Source organism: Vulpes lagopus, chromosome X (assembly GCF_018345385.1).
Source record: "Vulpes lagopus strain Blue_001 chromosome X, ASM1834538v1, whole genome shotgun sequence".
In the NCBI taxonomy this organism is placed as follows: domain Eukaryota; kingdom Metazoa; phylum Chordata; class Mammalia; order Carnivora; family Canidae; genus Vulpes; species Vulpes lagopus.
In genome coordinates this window covers 43,293,421-43,315,132 of record NC_054848.1, presented here as the reverse complement: position 1 = coordinate 43,315,132, position 21,712 = coordinate 43,293,421, and the positions used below count along the sequence as shown (strand labels likewise).

The window sequence follows — 21,712 nt, the reverse complement described above, 5'->3', positions numbered from 1 at the left end:
CTGGCATTGTGATGCCCCCAGCTATGGTTTTCTTTTTTAAAATTCCCCTGGCTATTCGAGGTCTTTTCTGATTCCACACAAATCTGAAAATAATTTGTTCTAACTCTCTGAAGAAAGTCCATGGTATATTGATAGCGATTGCATTAAACGTGTAAGTTGCCCTGGGTAGCATTGACATTATCACAATATTAATTCTTCCAATCCATGATCATGGAATATTTTTCCATCTCTTTGGGTCTTCCTCCATTTCTTTCAGAAGTATTCTATAATTTTTAGGGTATAGATCCTTTACCTCTTTGGTTAGGTTTATTCCTAGGTATCTTATGCTTTTGGGTGCTATGTAAATGGGATTGACTCCTTCATTTTTCTTTCTTCAGTCGCATTGTTCGTGTATAGAAATGACACTGATTTCTGGGCATTGATTTTGTATCGTGCCACACTACCAAATTGCTGTATGAGTTCTAGCAATCTTGGGGTGGAGTCTTTTGGGTTTTCTATGTAGAGTATCATGTCATCGGTGAATTGGGAGAGTTTGGCTCCTTCTTTGCCAATTTGAATGCCTTTAATGTCTTTTTGTTGTCTGATTGCTGAGGCTTGGACTTCCAGTACTATGTTGAATAGCAGTGGTGAGAATGGATATCCCTGTCTTGTTCCTGATCTTAGGGAAAGGCTCCCAATGCTTCCCCATTGAGAATGATATTTGCTGTTGGCTTTTCGTAGATGGCTTTTAAGATGTCGAGGAATGTTCCCTCTATCCCTACACTCTGAAGGGTTTTGATCAGGAATGGATGCTATATTTTGTCAAATGCATTCTCTGCATCTAATGAGAGGATCATATGATTCTTGGTTTTTCTCTTGCTGATATGATGAATAACATTGATTGTTTTACGAGTGTTGAACCAGCCTTCTGTCCCGGGGATAAATCCTACTTGTTCATGGTGAATAATTTTCTTAATGTATTGTTGGATCCTATTGGCTAGTATCTTGTTGAGAATTTTTGCATCCATGTTCATCAGGGATATTGGTCTGTAATTCTCCTTTTTGATGGGGTCTTTGTCTGGTTTTGGAATTAAGGTGATGCTGGCCTCATACAACGAATTTGAAAGTACTCCATCTCTTTCTATCTTTCCAAACAGCTGGTTTTGGAATTAAGGTGATGCTGGCCTCATACAACGAATTTGAAAGTACTCCATCTCTTTCTATCTTTCCAAACAGCTTTTGTGGTCTGAGGTATGGTTTCTTCCTTAAACGTTTGATAGAATTCCCCTGGGAAGCCATCTGGCCCTGGACTTTTGTGTCTTGGGAGGTTTTTGATGACTGCTTCAATTTCCTCCCTTTCTTGGTTATTGGCCTGTTCAGATTTTCTATTTCTTCCTGTTCCAGTTTTGGTAGTTTGTGGCTTTCCAGGAATGCATCCATTTCTTCTAGATTGCCTAATTTATTGGCGTATAGCTGTTCATAATATGTTTTTAAAATCATTTGTATTTCCTTGGTGTTGGTAGTGATCTCTCCTTTCTCATTCATGATTTTATTCATTTGAGTCTTCTCTTCTTTTGATAAGGCTGGCTAATGGTTTATCTATCTTATTAATTCTTTCAAAGAACCAACTCCTGGTTTTGTTGATCTGTTCCACAGTTCTTCTGGTCTCGATTTCATTGAGTTCTGCTCGAACCTTTATTAACTCTCTTCTTCTGCTGGGTGTAGGATCTATTTGCTGTTTTTTCTCTAGCTCCTTTATGTGTAAGGTGAGCTTTTGTATTTGAGTTCTTTCCAGTTTTTGAATGGATGCTTGTGTTGCGATGTATTTCCCCCTTAGGACTGCATTTGCTGCATCTCAAAGATTTTGAACGGTTGTATCTTCATTCTCTTTAGTTTCCATGAATCTTTTTACTTCTTCCTTAATTTCCTGGTTGACCCTTTCATCTTTTAGCAGGATGGTCCTTAACCTCCACATGTTTGAGGTCCTTCCAAACTTCTTGTTGTGATTTAGTTCTAATTTTAAGGCATTGTGGTCTGAGAATATGCAGGGCACGATCGCAATCTTTGGTATCGGTTCAGACCCGATTTGTGACCCAGTATGTGGTCTATTCTGGAGAAAGTTCCATGTGCACTTGAGAAGAATGTGTATTCAGTTGTGTTTGGATGTAAAGTTCTGTAGATATCTGTGAAATCCATCTGGTCCAGTGTATCATTTAAAGCTCTCGTTTCTTTGGAGATGTTGTGCTTAGAAGACTTATCGAGTATAGAAAGAGCTAGATTGAAGTCACCAAGTATAAGTGTATTATTATCAAATTATTTCTTCACTTTGCTTATTAATTGGTTTAAATATTTGGCAGCTCCCACATTCGGGGCATATATGTTGAGGATTGTTAAGTCCTCTTGTTGGATAGATCCTTTAAGTATGATATAGTGTCCCTCTTCATCTCTCACTTCAGTCTTCGGGTAAATTTTAGTTTATCTGATATAAGGATGGCTACCCCTGCTTTCTTTTGAGGACCATTTGAATGGTAAATGGTTCTCCAAACTTTTATTTTCAGGCTGTAGGTGTCCTTCTGTCTAAAATGAGTCTCTTGTAGACAGCAAATAGATGGGTCCTGCTTTTTGATCCAGTCTGACACCCTGCACCTTTTGATGGGGTCATTAAGCCCGTTCACGTTCAGAGTTACTATTGAAAGATATGAGTTTAGTGTCATCATGTTATCTATTCAATCCTTGTTTTTGTGGATTGTTCCACTGAACTTCTTCTTAAAGGGGAATTTTAAGAGTCCCCCTTAAAATTTCTTGCATAGCTGGTTTGGAGGTCACATATTCTTTCAGTTCCTGCCTGTCTTGGAAGCTCTTTATCTCTCCTTCCATATTGAATGAGACCCTTGCTGGATAAAGTTTCCTTGGTTGCATGTTCTTCTCATTTAGGACCCTGAATATCTCCTTCCAGCTTTTTCTAACCTGCCCGATCTCTGTGGAGAGGTCTGCTGTTAATCTAATATTTCTCTCCATAAAAGTTAGAGATTTCTTGTCTCTTGCTGCTTTAAGGATCTTCTCTTTGCCTTTGGACTTTGCAAGCTTCACTATTAAATGTCGAGGTGTTGAACGGTTTTTATTGATTTTAGGGGAGGATCTCTCTATTTCCTGGATCTGAATGCCTGTTTCCCTTCCCAGATTAAGAATGTTTTCAGCTAGGATTTGTTCAAATACATATTCTGGCCCTCTGGCCCTTTCGGCGCTTTCGGGAACCCAATTAAACGTAGGTTTTTCTTCCTCAAGCTGTTGCTTATTTCCCTTAATCTGTCTTCATGGTGTTTTAATTGTTTGTCTCATTTTTGCTCAGTTTCCCTCTTTGCCATCAACTTGTCTTCTATGTCACTCACTCGTTCTTCCACCTCGTTAACCCTTGTCGTTAGGACTTCTAGTTTGGATTGCATCTCATTCAATTGAATTTTAATTTCTGCCTGATGAGATCTAAATTCTGCAGTCATGAAGTCTCTTGAGTCCTTTATGCTTTTTTTCTAGAGCCACCAGTAGCTGTATAATAGTGCTTCTGAATTAGCTTTCTGACATTGAATTTTAATCCAGATTTTGTAACTCTGTGGGAGAGAGAACTGTTTCTGATTATTTCTTTTGAGGTGAGGTTTTCTTTCTAGTCATTTTGCTCAGAGCAGAGTGGCCAAAAACAAGTTGTATTGGGAAAAGGAGAAAAAGAGAGGAGAGAAAGAAGGAAAGAAAAGAGATAAAGAAAAAAGAAAAAAGGAAGAAAAAAAGAAAAAAGAAGAAAAAGAGAAAGAAAAAGAAAGAAAGGAAAAAAAGGGTGGGGGAATCAAACAGAAATCAAAAAGCAAAAAAAAAAAAATCAGACAAACAAACAAACAAACAAAAAACACGGGGGAGTATCTTTAGATTCTGTATCCTTTAAGTCCCTTAACTTCCCCTTGAACTTGTCATCTAGCTGGTCTTCTGGGGGAGGGGCCTGTTGTGCTGATTTTCAGGTGTTAGCACTTGGGGGAGCTGCTCTGCCCCCTGCCTGGTGCAGGGCTCAGTGCGGGGTTGTTTACCCCGTGAGGCCCCCGGAGGAACATCAGCAGTGGCGGCGGCCAGCTCTGGAGCCCTGGATTCAGCTCCCATAGGAACTACGGAGCTCTCCGTCTGCAGGTGCCTGGAGCCTCTGGGGGCGGGGTTGCTGATCTGCTCAGCTCGGGGCAGGAGCGTCCTTGCAGTCCTGGGCCCTCCATGCCTCTGCGTGTCCCGGGGGGAGGTCGGATCCTGGGCTGTGTCCCAGGCGCCCTGTGCTCCGGGGACTGCGCTATTGGATTCGGGCTCCCGGCCGCGTAGCCGCCTCTCCGTGGAGCCGCTGCCCGAGCCCCTCCGAGCTGCTCCCGGGTCCTGCCATGCGCGCTGCAGCCCTTCAGGGAGCTCAGGGCACTCTCCCGGACTGTAGGTGTCTGTTAGTGTCCCATGGAGCCTGAGGGCATCCCCGCCCTCCTGAGGTCCTGCTCTAACTCCCTGGAGCGCCTTTCCGCCCCTGGGAGATTGGTGAAGCTCCTGCTTCTCCGGGACGGGGCTCTCCTGTCCTGGGGACACTCGCCCCGGCCTCAGCCCGGCTCCTCGCGGGGCCCCTCCCCCTTGGATGCCTTTTGTTTATTTATTTTTCCCCGTCTTCCTACCTTGATAGAAGCGCGAACTCTTCTCACTGTAGCATTCCAGCTGGTCTCTCTTTAAATCTCAGGCCCAATTCGTAGATTTTCTGGATGATTTGAAGGTTATCAAGGTAATTTGGTGGGGACAGGTGATCTGGGGACCCTACTCTTCCGCCATCTTGCCCCTCCTCCTCTATGTGGAATTTAAGAAACAAAATAAATGAGCATTGGGGAAAAAGAGAGAGAGAGAGGCAAACTAAGAAACAGATTCTTAACTATTGAGAATAAAGTGTTGGTTATCAGTGGGGAGGTGGGTGAAGGGATGGGTTAAATAGGTAGTGGGCACGTCACAAGGAGTGCACCTGTGATTAGCCCTGAGTGTTCATGAGAGACACAGAAAGAAAGGCAGAGACATAGGCAGAGGGAGAAGCAGGCTCCTTATGGGGAGCCTGATGTGGACTCAATCCCGGGACCCCAGGATCATGCCCTGAGCCAGAGGCAGATGCTCAACCACTGAGTCACTTAGGCATCCTGAGCCCCGAGTGTTGTATGGAAGTGTTGAATCACTATATTGTACACCTGAATCAAATATTACACTGTATGTTAACTAACTAGAATTTAAATAAAAACTTTTTAAAAAAGAAGTGGACTGGCTGAATGCATAAAAAAATAAGATCCAGAAATATGCTATCTATGAGAGACACACTGTAGAGTTAAAGAAATCATGGGCTGAAAGTGAAGGAATGTAAATAGATTTTTTAAAGGTTTATTTATTTATTTATTTATGATAGACATGAGAGAAAGAGAGAGAGAGAGAGGCAGTGACACAAGAGGAGGGAGAAGCATGCTCCATGCTGGGAGCCCAACGCGGGACTCGATCCCAGGACTCCAGGATCACGCCCTGGGCCAAAGGCAGGCGCTAAACCGCTGAGCCACCCAGGGATCCCCTGAAAATATATATTTTATGCAGATGGTAATCAAGATAAAGCAAGAATAGCTATATTTATGTCAGACAAAATATACTTTAAGACTAAAACTGGGGCCACCTGGGTGGCTGAGCCTTTGCCTCAGGTAGTGATTCCAGGTTCTGGGATCCAGTCCCACATCAGGCTCCCTGAGAGGAGCCTGCTTCTCCCTCTGCCTCTGCCTCTGCCTCTGCCTCTGCCTCTCTCTGTGTGTCTCTCATGAATAAATAAATAAAATCTTTTTAAAAAGATGAAAACTGTTTTTAGAGACAAAGAAGGGCATTATATAATGATAAAAGGGTCAATTCAACAGGAATATATAACAATTATAAAAATATATGTAGTCAATTGATGTACCTAAATACATAAATGTACCTAAAGCAAATAATTAGAGATCTGAAAGTAGAAATTGACATCAATACAATAATTGTACGGAACTACAATACTGTACTTATAATAATGTATAGAACAAGCAGACAGAAAATCAACAAATAGTTGACTTGAATAATACTATTCGCCAAATGGGCCTAACTAACATATACAGAAATTTCCACCCAACAGCAGCAGAAGACACATTTTTTCCAAGGGTTCATGGAACATCCTCCAGGAGAGATAAAATACTATTCCACAAAACAAGTCTTAACAAATTTCAGAAAATAGAAATCATTCTAAGTAAGTATCTCTTCTGACCGTAATGGAATGAAATAGAAATAAATAACATCAAAAAAATGGGGAAATTCATGAATACATGGAAACTAAACAGCACAATCTTTTTTAAAAATATTTTTATTTTTTTCATTTATGTTCTTTCTACACCCAACGTGGGGCTCAAACTCACAACCCCAAGATCAAGAGTCACATGCTCTTTTGACCAAGGCAGCCAGGTACCCCTAAATAGTATGGTTTTGAACAACCATTGGGTGAGAGAGGACATCCAAAGGGAATTTTAAAGTATCTTGAGAAAAACAAAAATTGTGTCTGTCTGCAGATGATACAATCATATACAGAGGAAAACTGAAAGAATTAACAAATTTTTAAGCTTTAATTTTAATTCCAATGTAGTTAAAATACAGTGTTATATTAGTTTCATTGATACAATATAGTGATTCAACACCTCCACACATCACCCAGTGCTCATTATCACAAGTCCCTCCCTTAAGCCCCTTCACCTACTTAACCCATTTCCCACCCATCTCCCCCCTGGTAACTATCATTTTGTTCTCTATGTAGTTAAGAGTCTGTTTCTTGATTTCTCTCTCACTTTTTTCCTTTGTTTCTTTGTTTTGTTTCTTAAATTCAACATATGAATGAAATTATATGGTATTTGTCTTTCTCTGACTAAATTATTTAGCTTAGCATTATACTCTCTAGCTCCCTCCATATTGCTGCAATGGCAAGATTTCATTTTTTTTAATGAGTGAATAATATTCCATTGTTCATTCGTATCCATTCTTCTATTGATGGGCACTTGAAGCCTCAACAAAATTGTTAGAACTAATAAATGGATTCTGTAAAGTTGCAGAATGCAAAATCAACATACAACAATCTACCAGGTTTATAATAATAAACAATGAACTTATTTTTTGTATATTTTTTTTGGGGTTCGATTTGCCAACATATAGTATAACACCCACTGCTCATCTCATCAAGTGCCCCCCTCAGTGCCTGTCACCCAGTCACCTCAACCCCCACCCACCTCCTCTTTCACTACCCCTTGTTTGTTTCCCCGAGTTAGGAGTCTCTCATGTTTTGTCATGATTTTTCCCACTCATTTTCTCTCTTTTTCCCTATCATCTCTTTCACTATATTTTTATATTCTCCATATGAGTAACCATATACTGGTATCCCTCTCTGGTTGACTTACTTCACTCAGCATAATACCCTCCAGTTCTATCCACATTGAAGCAAATGTTGGGTATTCGTCACTTCTAAAGGCTGAATAATATTCCATGTATATATAGACCACAGCTTCTTTATCCATTCATATTTTGATGGACACCGGGACTCCTTCCACAGTTTGGCTATTGTGGATTTTACTGCTATAAACACTGAGGTGCAGGTGTCTTGGTTTTTCACTACATCTGTATCTTTGGGGTAAATCCCCAGTAGTGCAATTGCTGAGCCATAAGGTAGCTCTACTTTTAACTCTTTGAGGAACCTCCACACAGTTTTCCAGAGTGGCTTACCACTTCACATTCCCACCATCAGTGCGAGGGGGTTCTGCTTTCTCCACATCCACTCCAACATTTGTTGTTTCACATCTTGTTAATTTTCACCATTCTCACTGGTGTGAGGTGGGATCTCATAGTAGATTTGATTTGTATTTCCCTGATGGCAAGTGATGCAGAGCATTTTCTCATGGGCTTGTTAGCCATGTGCATGTCTTCTTTGGTGAAATTTCTGTTCATACCTTTGCTCAATTCATGATTTTAAAATGGGCAAGGGATCTATATAGACATTTTTCCAAAGACATAAAAATGGTTAACAAGTACATGAAAAGGTGTTCAACATCACTAATCATCACTAATGCAAATCAAAACCACAAAGATATTTTATCTATTTTACCCATCCCCATGATGGGTATTAAAGATTGCACTTTAATTGCACTTTTTTTTAGTCGTGATGAGCACTGGATGATGTATAGAATTGTTGAATCACTATATTATATACCTGAAACTAATATAACACTGTATATCAACTACACTGGAATTTTTAGAAAAGCACAGATAATATATCATCTCAACTCTGAGTAGCTATTATCAAAAAGACAAGATAACAAATGTGGGTGAAGTTAGGGAGGAAAGGAAACCCTTATGTACTGTTAGTGAGAATGTAAGTTGATGCATTCACTATGGAAAACAGTATAGATATTCCTCAAAAATTTTTAAATAGAACTATCCTGTGTTCCAGCATTCCCACTACTGGATATATAGCCAAAGGAAATGAAATTGAGATCTCGAAGAGATATCAGTATTCCCATATTTATTTCAGCATTATATATAATAGCCAAAATATGGAAACAACCTAAATGTCCCTCCAAAGATGAATGGATAAAGAATACACACACACACACACACACACACACACACACATACACACATACACACACACACATACACAATGGAATATTATTCAGCCTTTTAAAAAGGAGGAAATTCAGGGCACCTGTGGTGGTGCAGTCAGTTAAGCATTGGACTCTTGGTTTCAGCTCAGGTTATGATCTCAGAGTCGTGAGATCTTAATACTTAAGAGATCTTAAGACTCTCTCTTCTTCTCCCTCTGCCCCTCCCCCTCTCATTTGCTCGCTTTCTCTCTAAAATAAATAAATCTTTAAAAAAATAAAGAGAAGAAATTCTGCCAGTTGCAACAACATGGATGAACCTGGAGTACATTATTTTAAATTAAATAAGCCAAACACAGGCAAATACTGCATGATCTCACTTATATGTGAAATCTAAAATAGTTAAACTTTGGGCACCTGGGTGGCTCAGTAGGTTAAGCATCTGCCTTTGACTCAGGTCATGATCCTGGGGTCCTGATATTGAGCCCCTGCTCCCTGACCAGCACTGTCTGGATCTGTGGTGGCAGGTGCAGCACCTCTGGCCTCTGAGCCACCCTCAGCATCTCTGCTGACCTCTGAGCCCCCTTGGAGTCATTTTTCCATTTTGTTGAAGAATACACATGTTCACAGCCCAGTAACTCTATCAACCTGTTTTCTGCCTATAGAATCTCCAAAGTCTTGAGAGTCTTTCTTCATTTGGTCCTATGTCTGACCCTTCAGTACAAGCTAGCAATGTTTCTGCTGAGACGTTTATTGGATACATGTGTCACACATCTAATCCCTCCAGCAAACTGAGTGCCACACTCTGTCCAGCCACACTCTGAGTGCTCTCTCCAGATCACATTTTCTCATGTTTTGCAATATATGTAGACTAATAATTTCCCAGATCTTCAAATTCTGGTGACTTTTTGCTAATAGTTCTGGAATTGACTGAACCTTACACATTGTAGGAGAGCTCACTTGTCATTCTGTAATGAAATGATATGTTTTGGAAGTTGTCTCCTCCACTAGACTATGAGCTCCCTGGAGGCAAGAAATTTGGATTATTTATCTGTATGGCTCCAGTGCCTTGTATCATAGATGACACAAAGTTGTCTTAGTAACTATTGGAGGAGGAAAGGAGTTTGGAAGGAAGGTAGGAACATACTTGTAGAGTTATAATTTAGTGGCTTGAGAAGTAGAAAGGTGTTCGGAGCTCAGACTGCCAAAGCCAAGACTTTGTCACTTCCTCAGGACTCTTCACCATCTACTCTGATTTTCTTTTTGCTTTGTCAGGGTCTAAGCATGCAAGAAATATTGCAGTCACAAAGTGATCTCAAATCAGGTGAGCTTTTAGCTCATCAAAGTAGCTTTTCCTCTGGAAGCTTCTTGGTCAATCCAACAGCAGCACATGATCAGCATGACAGAAGGGGGAAGGAGGGATCAGAGTGCCATGTATAGGCTATGGTTTAAATGGCTAATTCCTCTAAATTAATCAAGGCTGAATACTTAACGTGCTAGAATCCTCAATAGCTCTCTGTATATATAATGGACCACTGTCAGCTGGCATCAGGGAGAATATATTGTTCTTTTTAAAGTATTGTTAGGCCTTTACAAACCCTACCTATTATAAATATAACCCATTATTTATTGTCAAGAACAAAAAGCTAAATGTGTACACCTATGTCTACACTTGAGAGGAAGGCATAGAGGGGAAAAAAATCAAACATTCATAGGAATTAGAGAAAAGGTAGAAGAGTCCCACAGAATGCACACCCAGAACAAACTTGGCAGTTTTTGATGCCCACCCTTTCCTTTTTCCTTTCAACCCCCAAACTAGTTGCTGATACACCCTCTGCCTTCCCCACAACCATGAACAGTCAGGCTGTGATAAACAAATGCAGCATTTACAGGCAGGTTAACAGTAAATGTCAAATTCAATACCATGAAATAGGACACCAAATAGAATATCATTTCATGAGGGCAGGGACTTTGTCTTATTCATATAGCTCCAATGCCTTAAAAGGTGCTAAACACATAGTAGTTACTCAGTAAACATTTCTTTAACAAACTTTGAATGAATTAAATTGATTAGCCAGGAAACTCCAACAGGTAATCAGAATGTAGGATTCAGGGGAAAAATGCTGGGGCCAAGAAGCCCCTGAAATGAAACTGTTGTCCAATCAATGCACTAGTCTGCTTACCTGCCAGCAGTAAGGCCAGGAAGGGGAATGTATATCTCCAAGAGATAGTTAAAGCATTCCTTTAACCATCCTTAGCCCAAAGTCAGAGATCCCTGCCTCCTCCCTTTCTTGCCTGGCCAAATGACTTGGATTATCATGGTATTTCCAACTAACCACCTCCTTTAGCTGTCTCCTCAAAGAGAACCAAAGCCAACGCTGACAGAACTAATTTTGCTTAGACTAAACCAATACAGTGGTTTGGCCAAGCAGTATAGAGATCATTGCTCCTGTCTCCAGCTCCAATTGCAGGATCTACATCCCTATTCTTTTTCCCTTTCCAAAACCACTGAGAGAAAAATTGGAGGTGAGAGATTTGTTAGGTATTGGCTCCAATATTCAGCCTTCCTCTTCATACCTCTGACATCTAACAGGCCATTTCAGACTTAGTAGCAGATTTTCTAATATGTCTCTGTGATTAGCTCTCTATTCTCTCTTTTCTTTGACTTATTTTAGATACCTGCAGCAGAAAACAACCCTTTCCTTGTTGGAATGCACTATTGGTATTCCAGTCACAGCCCCAGGACCCAGCACTGCAACGTCTGTCGGGAGAGCATTCCTGCCTTATCTACAAATGTCATCATCTGTGAAGGTACCTTTCTGATTACTTTAGGAAATGGATCCCAGTGGATAGAGATAGGGGTGAAGGAGCTCATGTGGCTTTAGCATCATTGACTCATACTAGGTCATCGACTCTACTGTAAGGTTAATTCTGACAACAGACTGAAGTAAAGAGATGGGAGGAAGCTGGCATGAGGGAAAATGGAGGGTTGGGTCTGAGAGGGTTGGACAACATGATCACAAGAGTTGGGGTAACAGAAATCACCTCATTTTTGCCATCAGTTTCCATTAAAGTCAGATAGCATAAAATTTAGCCAGTAAAAATAAAAAGGAACTAGATAATATAAGAAATAGGCTTTTGGAGATAGGTCAGAACTATTTAGATGCATCTAAATTCTAACTTTCAGAGAAGCTTAGGGAAGGGCCTTAGAATCTTCACTGTCACCAGATTCACATCCATCTTTTTTCTTCCTTTTTTCATAGTGTGCAAAGTGAAATCTCACAAACTATGTGCTTTGAGAGCAAGTAAAGATTGCAAATGGAATACTTTGTCTATTACTGATGACCTCCTCATGCCCGCAGATGAAGTAGTAAGTACCAGCCATCTTCTCTTAAAGCCACTCTTTCCAATCTCTTTTTTAGCCAGGATACACAGAGGAAGAAGTACTTCTTCCTGTCTCCATACAACCCAAGTAGACTTCCTCACTAGGCCTACAATCCAACCAATCTAGAAGAATGAAAGCCCCCCAATTCCAGCTATCATCACTTGCTAGCATTGGAGTGGGGAAGGCAGGACCACAAAGAACCTAAATGTCCTCCATGGGGTAGTATAGTTACTCCAGCTGGCCCTTTCTCTCCTTATATCTCTAACTTCTACATCTTATCTTTTTTTTTACCCTTCAGAAAACTATGCCTCATCAATGGGTAGAAGGAAACATATCTGTCAGTTCTCAGTGTGCAGTATGTCATGAAAACTGTGGCAGTTACCAAAGACTTCAAGACTTCCGATGTCTCTGGTGTAATTCTACGGTAAGACTCTTTTCATCTCTTTGATACTTAGAGAACTTAACTTCTAGAGAAGGGGTGGAGTTAAACTATGTGCCTACACATAAATAGAAATCTCAGAGATCCTTGCTCCAAAATAGATTATGCAGATTACATAGTATAGAGCTCAGTATCTTGTCTTTCCAGATCTGGCTATGGAGTCTTAGAGAAAAAGACTTGACTCTCATCTTTAATGGTTCTTAATTGGTGAAGTCTACTAGCAAATGGGAAAAGCTGAATTCTGTTATAACAGTATAGGCAATTAAAAAATTAAATTCTGAGTCTACCCTAAGAAAACTTCTCCCTTTCTTATTCACTATTTCCTGGGAACTTGTAATCTTTGTTAATTAATAATGGTTAATAATATTAACACCATTACTATTGCCACAATGTACAAAGTGTTTTGTATACGTGGTCTCATTTAATCCTTACAACAAACTAGGCCTCATTGTCCCCATTTACAGATGAAAAAAGTAAGATGATTTGCTCAAGGTCATGCAGCCAGTAAGTAGAAAGAGTCTTGATTCATACATAATTCTGCAAAAGCTGTATTTTTAACTACAATACTACCATGCTTCTAAACCATAGTTCTTAACTGGGGGTGATTTTTGCCCAACCCATAGGAAACATTTAACAATATCTGGAGATATTTTTTATTGTTACAACTTGGGGAGAGAGGGTGTGCTATGGGATTATAGTAAGTAGAGGCCTGAGATTCTGCTAAACCTCCTATAATGCATAAGACAGAACCAAATAACTATCTGGACCAAATTATCAATAGTACCAAGGTTGAGAAACTCTGATTTAGACCTTAACTTTTATTTCTTTTCAAAGATTTTATTCATGTATTTGAGACAAAGGGAGAGTAAGAGGTAGGGGCAGAAAGAGAGGGAGAAGCAGAATCCCTGCCAAGCAGGAACCCCTGACATGGGGCTTGCTCCCAGAGCCCTGGGATCATGACCTGAGCTGAAGGCAGATGCTTACCCGACTGAACCATTCAGGTGCTCCTAGACTTTAACTTTTATATGCTCCTGTCAAACTGATTATTCTAGACAAGAAGAAACTTGAGTATGAGCTTCCTTTTAGAAGACTTTGGGTCCTTCTACTTTGCTTATCAGTTTCTCCTGGAAAGGAGCTTGGACCCTCATCAGGCACCCCAATTTTTGCAGCTGTCCCCAGGGGATATCTCTAGGTCACACAGATCTGGTGGCCAGTGAGTGTAGGTCCCAAGAACTGTAACCAATGGAGAGAGAGTTCTTACCTAGCTACCACACCCAGGATACAGCAAGAGGCAACAGTATGAGGAATTCAGTGTTACTGTAAAGAGGACTCTTAGCATGTCTTCAAAATTATGGCCTTCAGGGCAGGCTTCTAATTAAACACATATCTAAGGGCCCACTGTAGTACTTTTTTGGAGACCTATGAGGATAGGCACCAACTTGGCGCTATCTTTCTGCAGCATTCCTGCAGCATTCCAGAGTGCCAGTATCTCCCAGAGAGGAACTTTTATATGCATCTGGTATGCTAGTTTTTTGCAACTGCTGCCCAGGTGATGCCCCTTTATTACCTGGATCTACTGGCAAGGAGGGCTTGCATTCCTGGGTCCTATGGGACTGTAACAAGTGGAGAGAGGGTTCCTAGACAAATACCATAAGCAGTGCACAGCACAGACAGCAGACTGAAAAGAGGCCTATTTGTTTGTCCTGGAGTTTCATACTGAAGGGCAAGCTTCTGGCTTGGCATACATCTAGGACCCTACTATGATGCTCTCTGAGGATGAAAGCCCGTGGATGCCATTTGCACTCTCCTTCTGACTTGCTCTAGGTTACCAGTGCCACCCAAAAAGGAGCTTGCACACTTGTCTAGCACACCAATATTTGCAACTGCCATACAGGGAGCACTTCTAGGTCTCCCAGCTCTGGTGGCCAGTGGGACATATGCCTGCAGTCCCACAGAGCTACATATTTGCATACTTTAAAAGCTGATGTTTAAGGGTCTGGATTCTAATCACCTGAACTAGATGCTGATTGAAATCCTCCCCTTTGGGACCCTGAAATGTCTTGGCACACCCTCAATTACTGGCAGTCACTGGAAATAAAATAGGCTATTTAGACAATCACAAAAATTTGAGAGACAACCAAAAACTAGGGCAGGGTTCAATAAGGTCCATCCCCTACACAAGGCCACACCCTTGACTGAGAGTAGTGGCTATTTAATTGATAGAAATCAATGCAGAGAGTGAAGGAAAATGAAGAAACAAAAGAATATATTCTAAATAAAAGAACAAGATAATACATCAGAAGAAAGCCCTTAATGAAATGTCTTATCTGGTAGAGTTCAAAATACGGGCACCTGGGTGGTTCAATCAGTTAAGCATCTGCGTTCAGCTCAGGTTTTGATCCTCAGGGTCCTGGGATTGAGGCCCACATCAAGCTCCCTATTCAGTGGGGACTCTGCTTCTTCCTCTCCCCCTCCCCCGCTTGTGCACTCTCTCTCTCAAAGAAATAAAATCCGTAGAAAAAAAGAGTTCAAAACAATGACCATAAAGATGCTCATCAAGCTCAGGAGAATGATCACAATGAGAACTTCAACAAAAAGAACATATAAAAATGAAGAAGAAACAAATAAATGGAAAAATAGTCTGTGCTAATGGACTGGAAAAATTAATATTGTTAAGGTGTCCATACTACCCAGTGTAATCTATAGATTTAATGCAATCTCCATTAAAATTCCAATGGCATTTTTCACAGAACTAGAACAAGTAGGCCCAAAATTTGTATGGAATAAAAAAATCTTGCCATCTGCAAAAACATGGATGGACCTTGAGGACATTTTGCTAAGTAAAATAAGTCAGAGAAAAACAACTGCCATATGATCTCACTTATATGTGAAATCTTAAAAAAAGAAAAAACCAAGCTCACAGATACAGAGAATAGATTGGTAGTTGCCAACGTGAGGATAGTGTGAAGTGGGTAATGGGAAGTTTATACTAAACTTCCAGCTCTGAAATAATTTATGGGATGTAATGTACAATATGATAACTATAGTTAATCATACTACATTACATATTGGAAAGTTGCTAAGAGAGTAGATCTTAAAAGTTCTCATCACAAGAAAAAGATTCTGTAACTATGTATGGTGACAGAAGTTAACTAGACTTATTGTGATGATTATATCACCATGTGTTTAAATATCAAATTATTATGCTGTACACCTGAAACTAATATAAGGGTATATGTTGATTATACCTAATAATAAAAGAAGGAAAATATGAGAAAATAGCAAATAGAAGTCACAGAACTGAAGAATACAATAACTGAACTGAAAAATACACTAGAGGGATTCAACATAGACTAGATGAAGCAGAAGAAAAGATCAGTGGATTCAAAGACAGAGTAGTGTAACTCAGAGCAGCAAAAGAAAAGAATGAACAAACATGAAGATAGCTAAAGAAACTATAAGACAACATCAAGTGAACCAACATTCTCATCATATGGTTCTCATTATAGAAGGAGAAGATAGAGAAGAGGCAGAAAACTTATTTGAAGAAATAATGGCTGAAAACTTTCCTAACCTGGAAAAGGAAACAGACATCAGATACAGGAAATCCAGAGAGTTGCACATAAAACGAACCTAAGAGGCCCACATAAAGACACATTATAATTAAAATATCAAATGTTAAAGACAAGAAACGAATGTTAAAAGCAAGAAGAGAAAAATAACTTGTCATGATAATGGAACCCCCATAAACTATAGCAGATTTTTTCAGCAAAATTTGCAGGCCAGAAGTGAGTGGAACAATATATTCAAAATGCTGAGAGAAAAAAATCTTCCAGGGGTGCCTGGGTTGCTTAGTCGGTTAAGCGTCTGCCTTCAGCTAAGATCATGATCCTGGGGTCCTGGGATTAAGCCCCACATCAGGCTCGTTGCTCAGCAGGGAACCTGCTTCTCCCTCTGCCTCTTCCTTCTGCTCGTGCTCTCTCTTTCTCTCTCTAATAAATAAATAAAATATCTTTTAAAAAACTCCCAAATAATACTCTACACAGCACTGTCAATCAGAATGGAAGGAGAGATAGAGTTTTTTCAAATAAAAGCTAAACAAGTACATGACCACTCTACTGGCCTTATAAGAAATGTTAAAGGGGTGACATCTGGGTGGCTCAGTTAGTTAAGAGACCAACGCCTTTTTTATTATTAGTTTCAGAGGTGGAATTTAGTCATTCATCAGCTGCATATAATAGCCAGTGCCCATTACATCAAGTACCCTCCTTAACTCCCATCACCCAATTACCTCTTCTCTCCATTCACCTCCCCTCCAGCAATGCTGTTTGTTTCCTAGATTTAAGAGCCTCTTATGGTTTGCCTCCCTCTCTATTTTCATCTTATTTTATTTTTCCTTCCCTTCCCCTATGTCCATCTGTTTTGTTTCTTAAATTCCACATATGAGTGAAATCATACAGTATTATTTCTTTCTCTGACTTATTTTGCTTAGCATAATACCCTCTAGTTCTATCCATGTTCTTGCAGATGGCAAGATTTCATTCTTTTTGATAGCTGAGTAATATTTCATAGTGTATATATCTTTTATCTTTTTTTTCCATTCATCTGTCGATGGACATTTGGCTCTTTCCATATTTTGGCTATTGTGAAACATCCAACTGTTGATTTCAGCTCAGGTTATGATCTCAGGGTTGTGAGATTAAACCCCACATCCAGATCTGTGCTGGGTATGGAGCTTGCTTGAGGTTTCCTCTCTCCCTCTGCCCCTTCTCACCTCTAAAAAAAAGAAATGTTAAAGGGACTTCTTTAAGCTGAAATTAAAGGACACTAATTAGTAAGAGGAAAACATATGAAAAATATAAATCTCACAGGTAATGGTAAATATATTGTAAAATTCAGAATAATCTAACTGTAAAGTTGGTAAATTACTTATAAAGGTAGTATGAAGGTTAAAAGACAAAAGTATTAAAAGCAACTATAGGGATGCCTGGGTAACTCAGTGTTTGAGCATCTGCCTTTGGCTCAGAGCATGATCCCAGAGTCCTGAAATCAAGTCCCACTTTGCCTCCCTGCAGGGATCCTGCTTCTCCTCTCTGTAACTATATCTCTGCCTCTGTGTGTGTGTGTACCTTTTGAATAAATACATAAAATATTTTTAAAAATAGACATTTTTATAATGTCTAAACATATAAAAATAGTTTTTTTAAAATAAAAGCAATTATAACTATAATTTGATAGGTGATACATGACATAAAGAGATGTAAATTATGATATAAAAAACCTAAAGCACGGGGAGAGTAAAATATAGAGATTTATAATGCAAACTTAAATTTTTATCAACTTAAAACAGACTGCTATAAAAGTTGTTATATGTAAGCCTCATGGTAACCACAAAGCAATAACCTTAGTAAATACACAAAAGATAAAGAGAAAGGAATATAAGTATACCACTACAGAAAATCTTCAAAGCATAAAGGAAGAGAGCAAGAGAAGAAAGGAACAGGAGAACTATAAAACAGCCAAAAAACAATGAACAAAATAGGAATTACATACCTGTCAATAATTACCTTAAATATAAATGAATTAAATTCTCAAATCAAAACACATAGAGTGACTGGATGGATATTTAAAAAAAAGACCCAGTTATATCTTACCTATAAGAGACTTACTTCAGATATAATGATACACATAGACTTAAAGTGAAGGGATGGAAAAAGATATTCCATGCAAATTGAAACCAAAAAAGGAGGGGTAGTTATATCAGACAAAATAGACTTTAAAACAAAAACTCTAATAAGAGACAACAAGGTCATAATGTGATGATAAAGGAGGCAATCCAACAAGAGAATATAACATTTGTAAATATTTATCCACCAGCATGGGAATACCTAAGGGCAAAATGCACAACAACACAATATTAGGGAATTTAAATACTCCACTGTCATCAATAGATAGATTATCCAGACAGAAGATTAATACAGAAACATTGGCATTAAATGACACATTACACTAGATGGATTTAATAGATATATACAGGACATTTCATCCAAAAGCAACAGAATATTCTCAAATATACATAGACCATTCTCCAGGATAGATCATATATTAGACAACAAAACTAGTCTTAATAAATTTTAAAAGATTGACATCATATAAAGCATCTTTTATGACCACAATGGTATGAAATTAGTAATCAATTACAGGGAGAAAACTGAAAAAACCAAATATGTGGATATTAAACAACATACTACTGAACAACCAATTGGTCAAAGAAGAAATAAAAAAATAAATTATTGGGACTTGATCAAGATAAAAAGCTCCTGCACAGCAAAAGAAACAGTCAACAAAACTAAAAGACAACCTACAGAATGGGAGAAGATATTTGCAAATGATCTATCAGATAAAGGGCTAGTTTCCAAGATCTATAAAGAACTTAGTAAACTCAACAGCAAAGAAACAAACAATCCAATCATGAAATGGGCAAAAGACATGAACAGAAATTTCACCAGAGAAGACATACACATGGCCAACAAGCACATGAGAAATGCTCTGCATCCCTTGCCATCAGGGAAATACAAATCAAAACCACAATGAGATACCACCTCACACCAGTGAGAATGGTGGAAATTAACAAGGCAGGAAACAACAAATGTTGGAGAGGATGTGGAGAAAGGGGAACTCTCTTGCACTGTTGGTGGGAATGTGAAGTGGTACAGCCACTCTGGAAAACTGTGTGGAGGTTCCTGAAAGGGTTAAAAATAGAGCTACCCTACGACCCAGCAACTGCCCTGCTGGGGATTTGCCCCAAAGATACAGATGCAGTGAAATGGCAGGACACCTGCACCCCAGTGTTTATAGCAGCAGTGTCCACAATAGCCAGCCTGTGGAAGAAGCCTCGGTGTCCATCGAAAGAGGAATGGATAAAGAAGATGTGGTCTATATATACAATGGAATATTACTCAGCCGTTAGAAACAACAAATACCCATCATTTGCTTCAATGCGGATAGAACTGGAGGGTATTATGCTTAGTGAAGTATGTCAATTGGAGAAAGACAAACATTATATGGTCTCATTCATTTGGGGAATATAAAAAATAGTGAAATGGAATAAAGGGGAAAAGAGAGAAAATGAGTTGGAAATATCATGAGAGTGACAGAACATTAGAGACACCTAACTCTGTGAAACGAACAAGGGGTGGTGGAAAGGGCGGTGGGTGGGGGGTTGGAGTGACTGGGTGATGGGCACTGAGGGGGGTACTTGATGGGATGAGCACTGGGTATTATACTATATGTTGGCAAGTCGAACTCCAATAAAAAAATAAAAAATAAAAGAAATAAAAAATACCTTGAGACACATGAAAATGGAAATACTGTGTACCAAAACTTATAGCTTGCATAATTCTGAGAAAATGGTGCTGTAGGAGGATCCTGAGATCATGTCATCCACAGACACACTACGTTAAAGCCATATCAGTGCAACTAATTTAGAAAATGACAGAAATGCTGACAGAAGAGACCTTCCACAGTTAATTGTAGAGAGGAGGCCACAATGAAAAGGGTAAGAGGGGCAGAGACACTTGGGAACCAAACCCTTGTTGAGATTAACCACACATGAAAAAGACACCTAAAGTACAAAGAAGTGAGAGGATTGGACCCTACCACCAGGCACCCCAGGCACAGGGGACCTGAAACTGGGAAGACAAGTTCCCATAACATTTAGCTTTGAAAAACAGGGGGGGGGGGGGATTAACTTCATGAGTGTTTACAATCAGCAGGGCTTAATTCTGAGTACTTTAAAAATCAGCGGGTTTAGCTCCAGGAGAATCAGAGGGTGATAGGAAACTAGGTCTCTACTGTTAAAGGGACAGCATAACAAATAACCCAGCCAAGATACAGCATAGAAACAACAGTTTGAGAAGCACCTGGGTTATAAGTGAAGATTTATTTACTAATCCCAGAAAATGTGCTGGAAAGGCAAGGATCTTTAGGAGACTTCTCTAACAACAGAAGAGCCAGCAGCTGCCACTTCTCTCCCACCCTCCCCAGCCTAGATAGTTGGAAACTTGCAGGAACCAGCAAGAACAATCTTCAGCTAGCTTACTTACACTGTGCACTCTACCCCCATTCTCCTGTGGATATGCCCCCTTTCAACTCACCAATAGTTCCTACAAAGCAGCTCCTGCTAAATCTCATCCTGCAAGCAGCTCTAGCAGGGAAAAGCACTACTCCAAAGTGACTCCTACCTCGGAGAAAGTAAAAGATAACCACACACACCAGAACACCCACAGTCCCAGCAGTCAAACCTTATACTTGGCAGTGCAGAGAGAGTATCCTGTTGATAAGTGTAACTGCAATCCTGGCAAATGGACTAGGAGCAGTCATCTGGCCTGACTGCAGATCTTGCCCAACAATAAAAGCTTCTCAGGAGACAATGCAGGGAGAGTGTCCTGCAGGGCAGTGTGACTACTGCTCTGGTAGATGAGCTGAGGGCAGGCATCTGATCTGATTGCTAACACTGGCTTCTTAATAGCACAGGACCAAAACCAACACCCTGCCTAGTATGCCCACAACAGGCAAAGTGGGCCATTGCAGCCAGTTGGACTAAAGGCAGATAGGGCTCAGCCACAAAAAAGAGCAAACACAACCCACATAGGAGGCACCACCGAAGTGCCTGGTTCTGATGAACAGGAGACATTGTGCTGCAGGGCACCATAAGATCTCTTCTTCAGGGGATCCCTGGGTGGCTCAGCGGTTTGGCTCCTGCATTTGGCCCAGGGCTTGATCCTGGAGACCTGGGATCGAGTCCCACATCAGCCTACCGGCATGGAGCCTGCTTCTCCCTCTGCCTGTGTCTCTGCCTCTGTGTGTGTGTGTGCGTGTCTTTCATGAATAAATAAATTTTAAAAATCTTTTTAAAAAATCTCTTCTTCATAGGGCCATTACTTTTTAAGATCAGGAGATGTAACTGACTTAAATACACAGAAACAAAGAGTTAAACAAAATGAGGAGACAGAGGAATATGTCCCAAATAAAAAGAACAGAAAAAACCACAGCAAAGGAGTTAAATGAAACAAAGATTAGCAATATATCTGAAAACGAATACAAAGTAATGGTCATAAAGATACTTACTGGCTTGAGAAATGAGTGGAGGATCTCAATGAGATCTTCAGCAAAGAGAAAATATAAAAAAGAACCAGTCACAGATGAAGACCTCAATAATTGAAATTAAAA

At 39.8% G+C, this 21,712-nt stretch overlaps 1 protein-coding gene across 1 annotated transcript in view; it reads left to right on the top strand.

The window, feature by feature from the left end:
- The window catches only part of DGKK (diacylglycerol kinase kappa), a 172,647-nt gene that overhangs the window by 72,455 nt on the left and 78,480 nt on the right, over nt 1-21,712 (top strand). Inside the window, exons 5-7 of the mRNA XM_041742070.1 lie at nt 11,333-11,468; nt 11,921-12,024; nt 12,341-12,466. Of these exons, the coding sequence (XP_041598004.1) occupies nt 11,333-11,468; nt 11,921-12,024; nt 12,341-12,466 (366 nt within the window). The remainder of the gene's footprint in view (nt 1-11,332; nt 11,469-11,920; nt 12,025-12,340; nt 12,467-21,712) is intronic.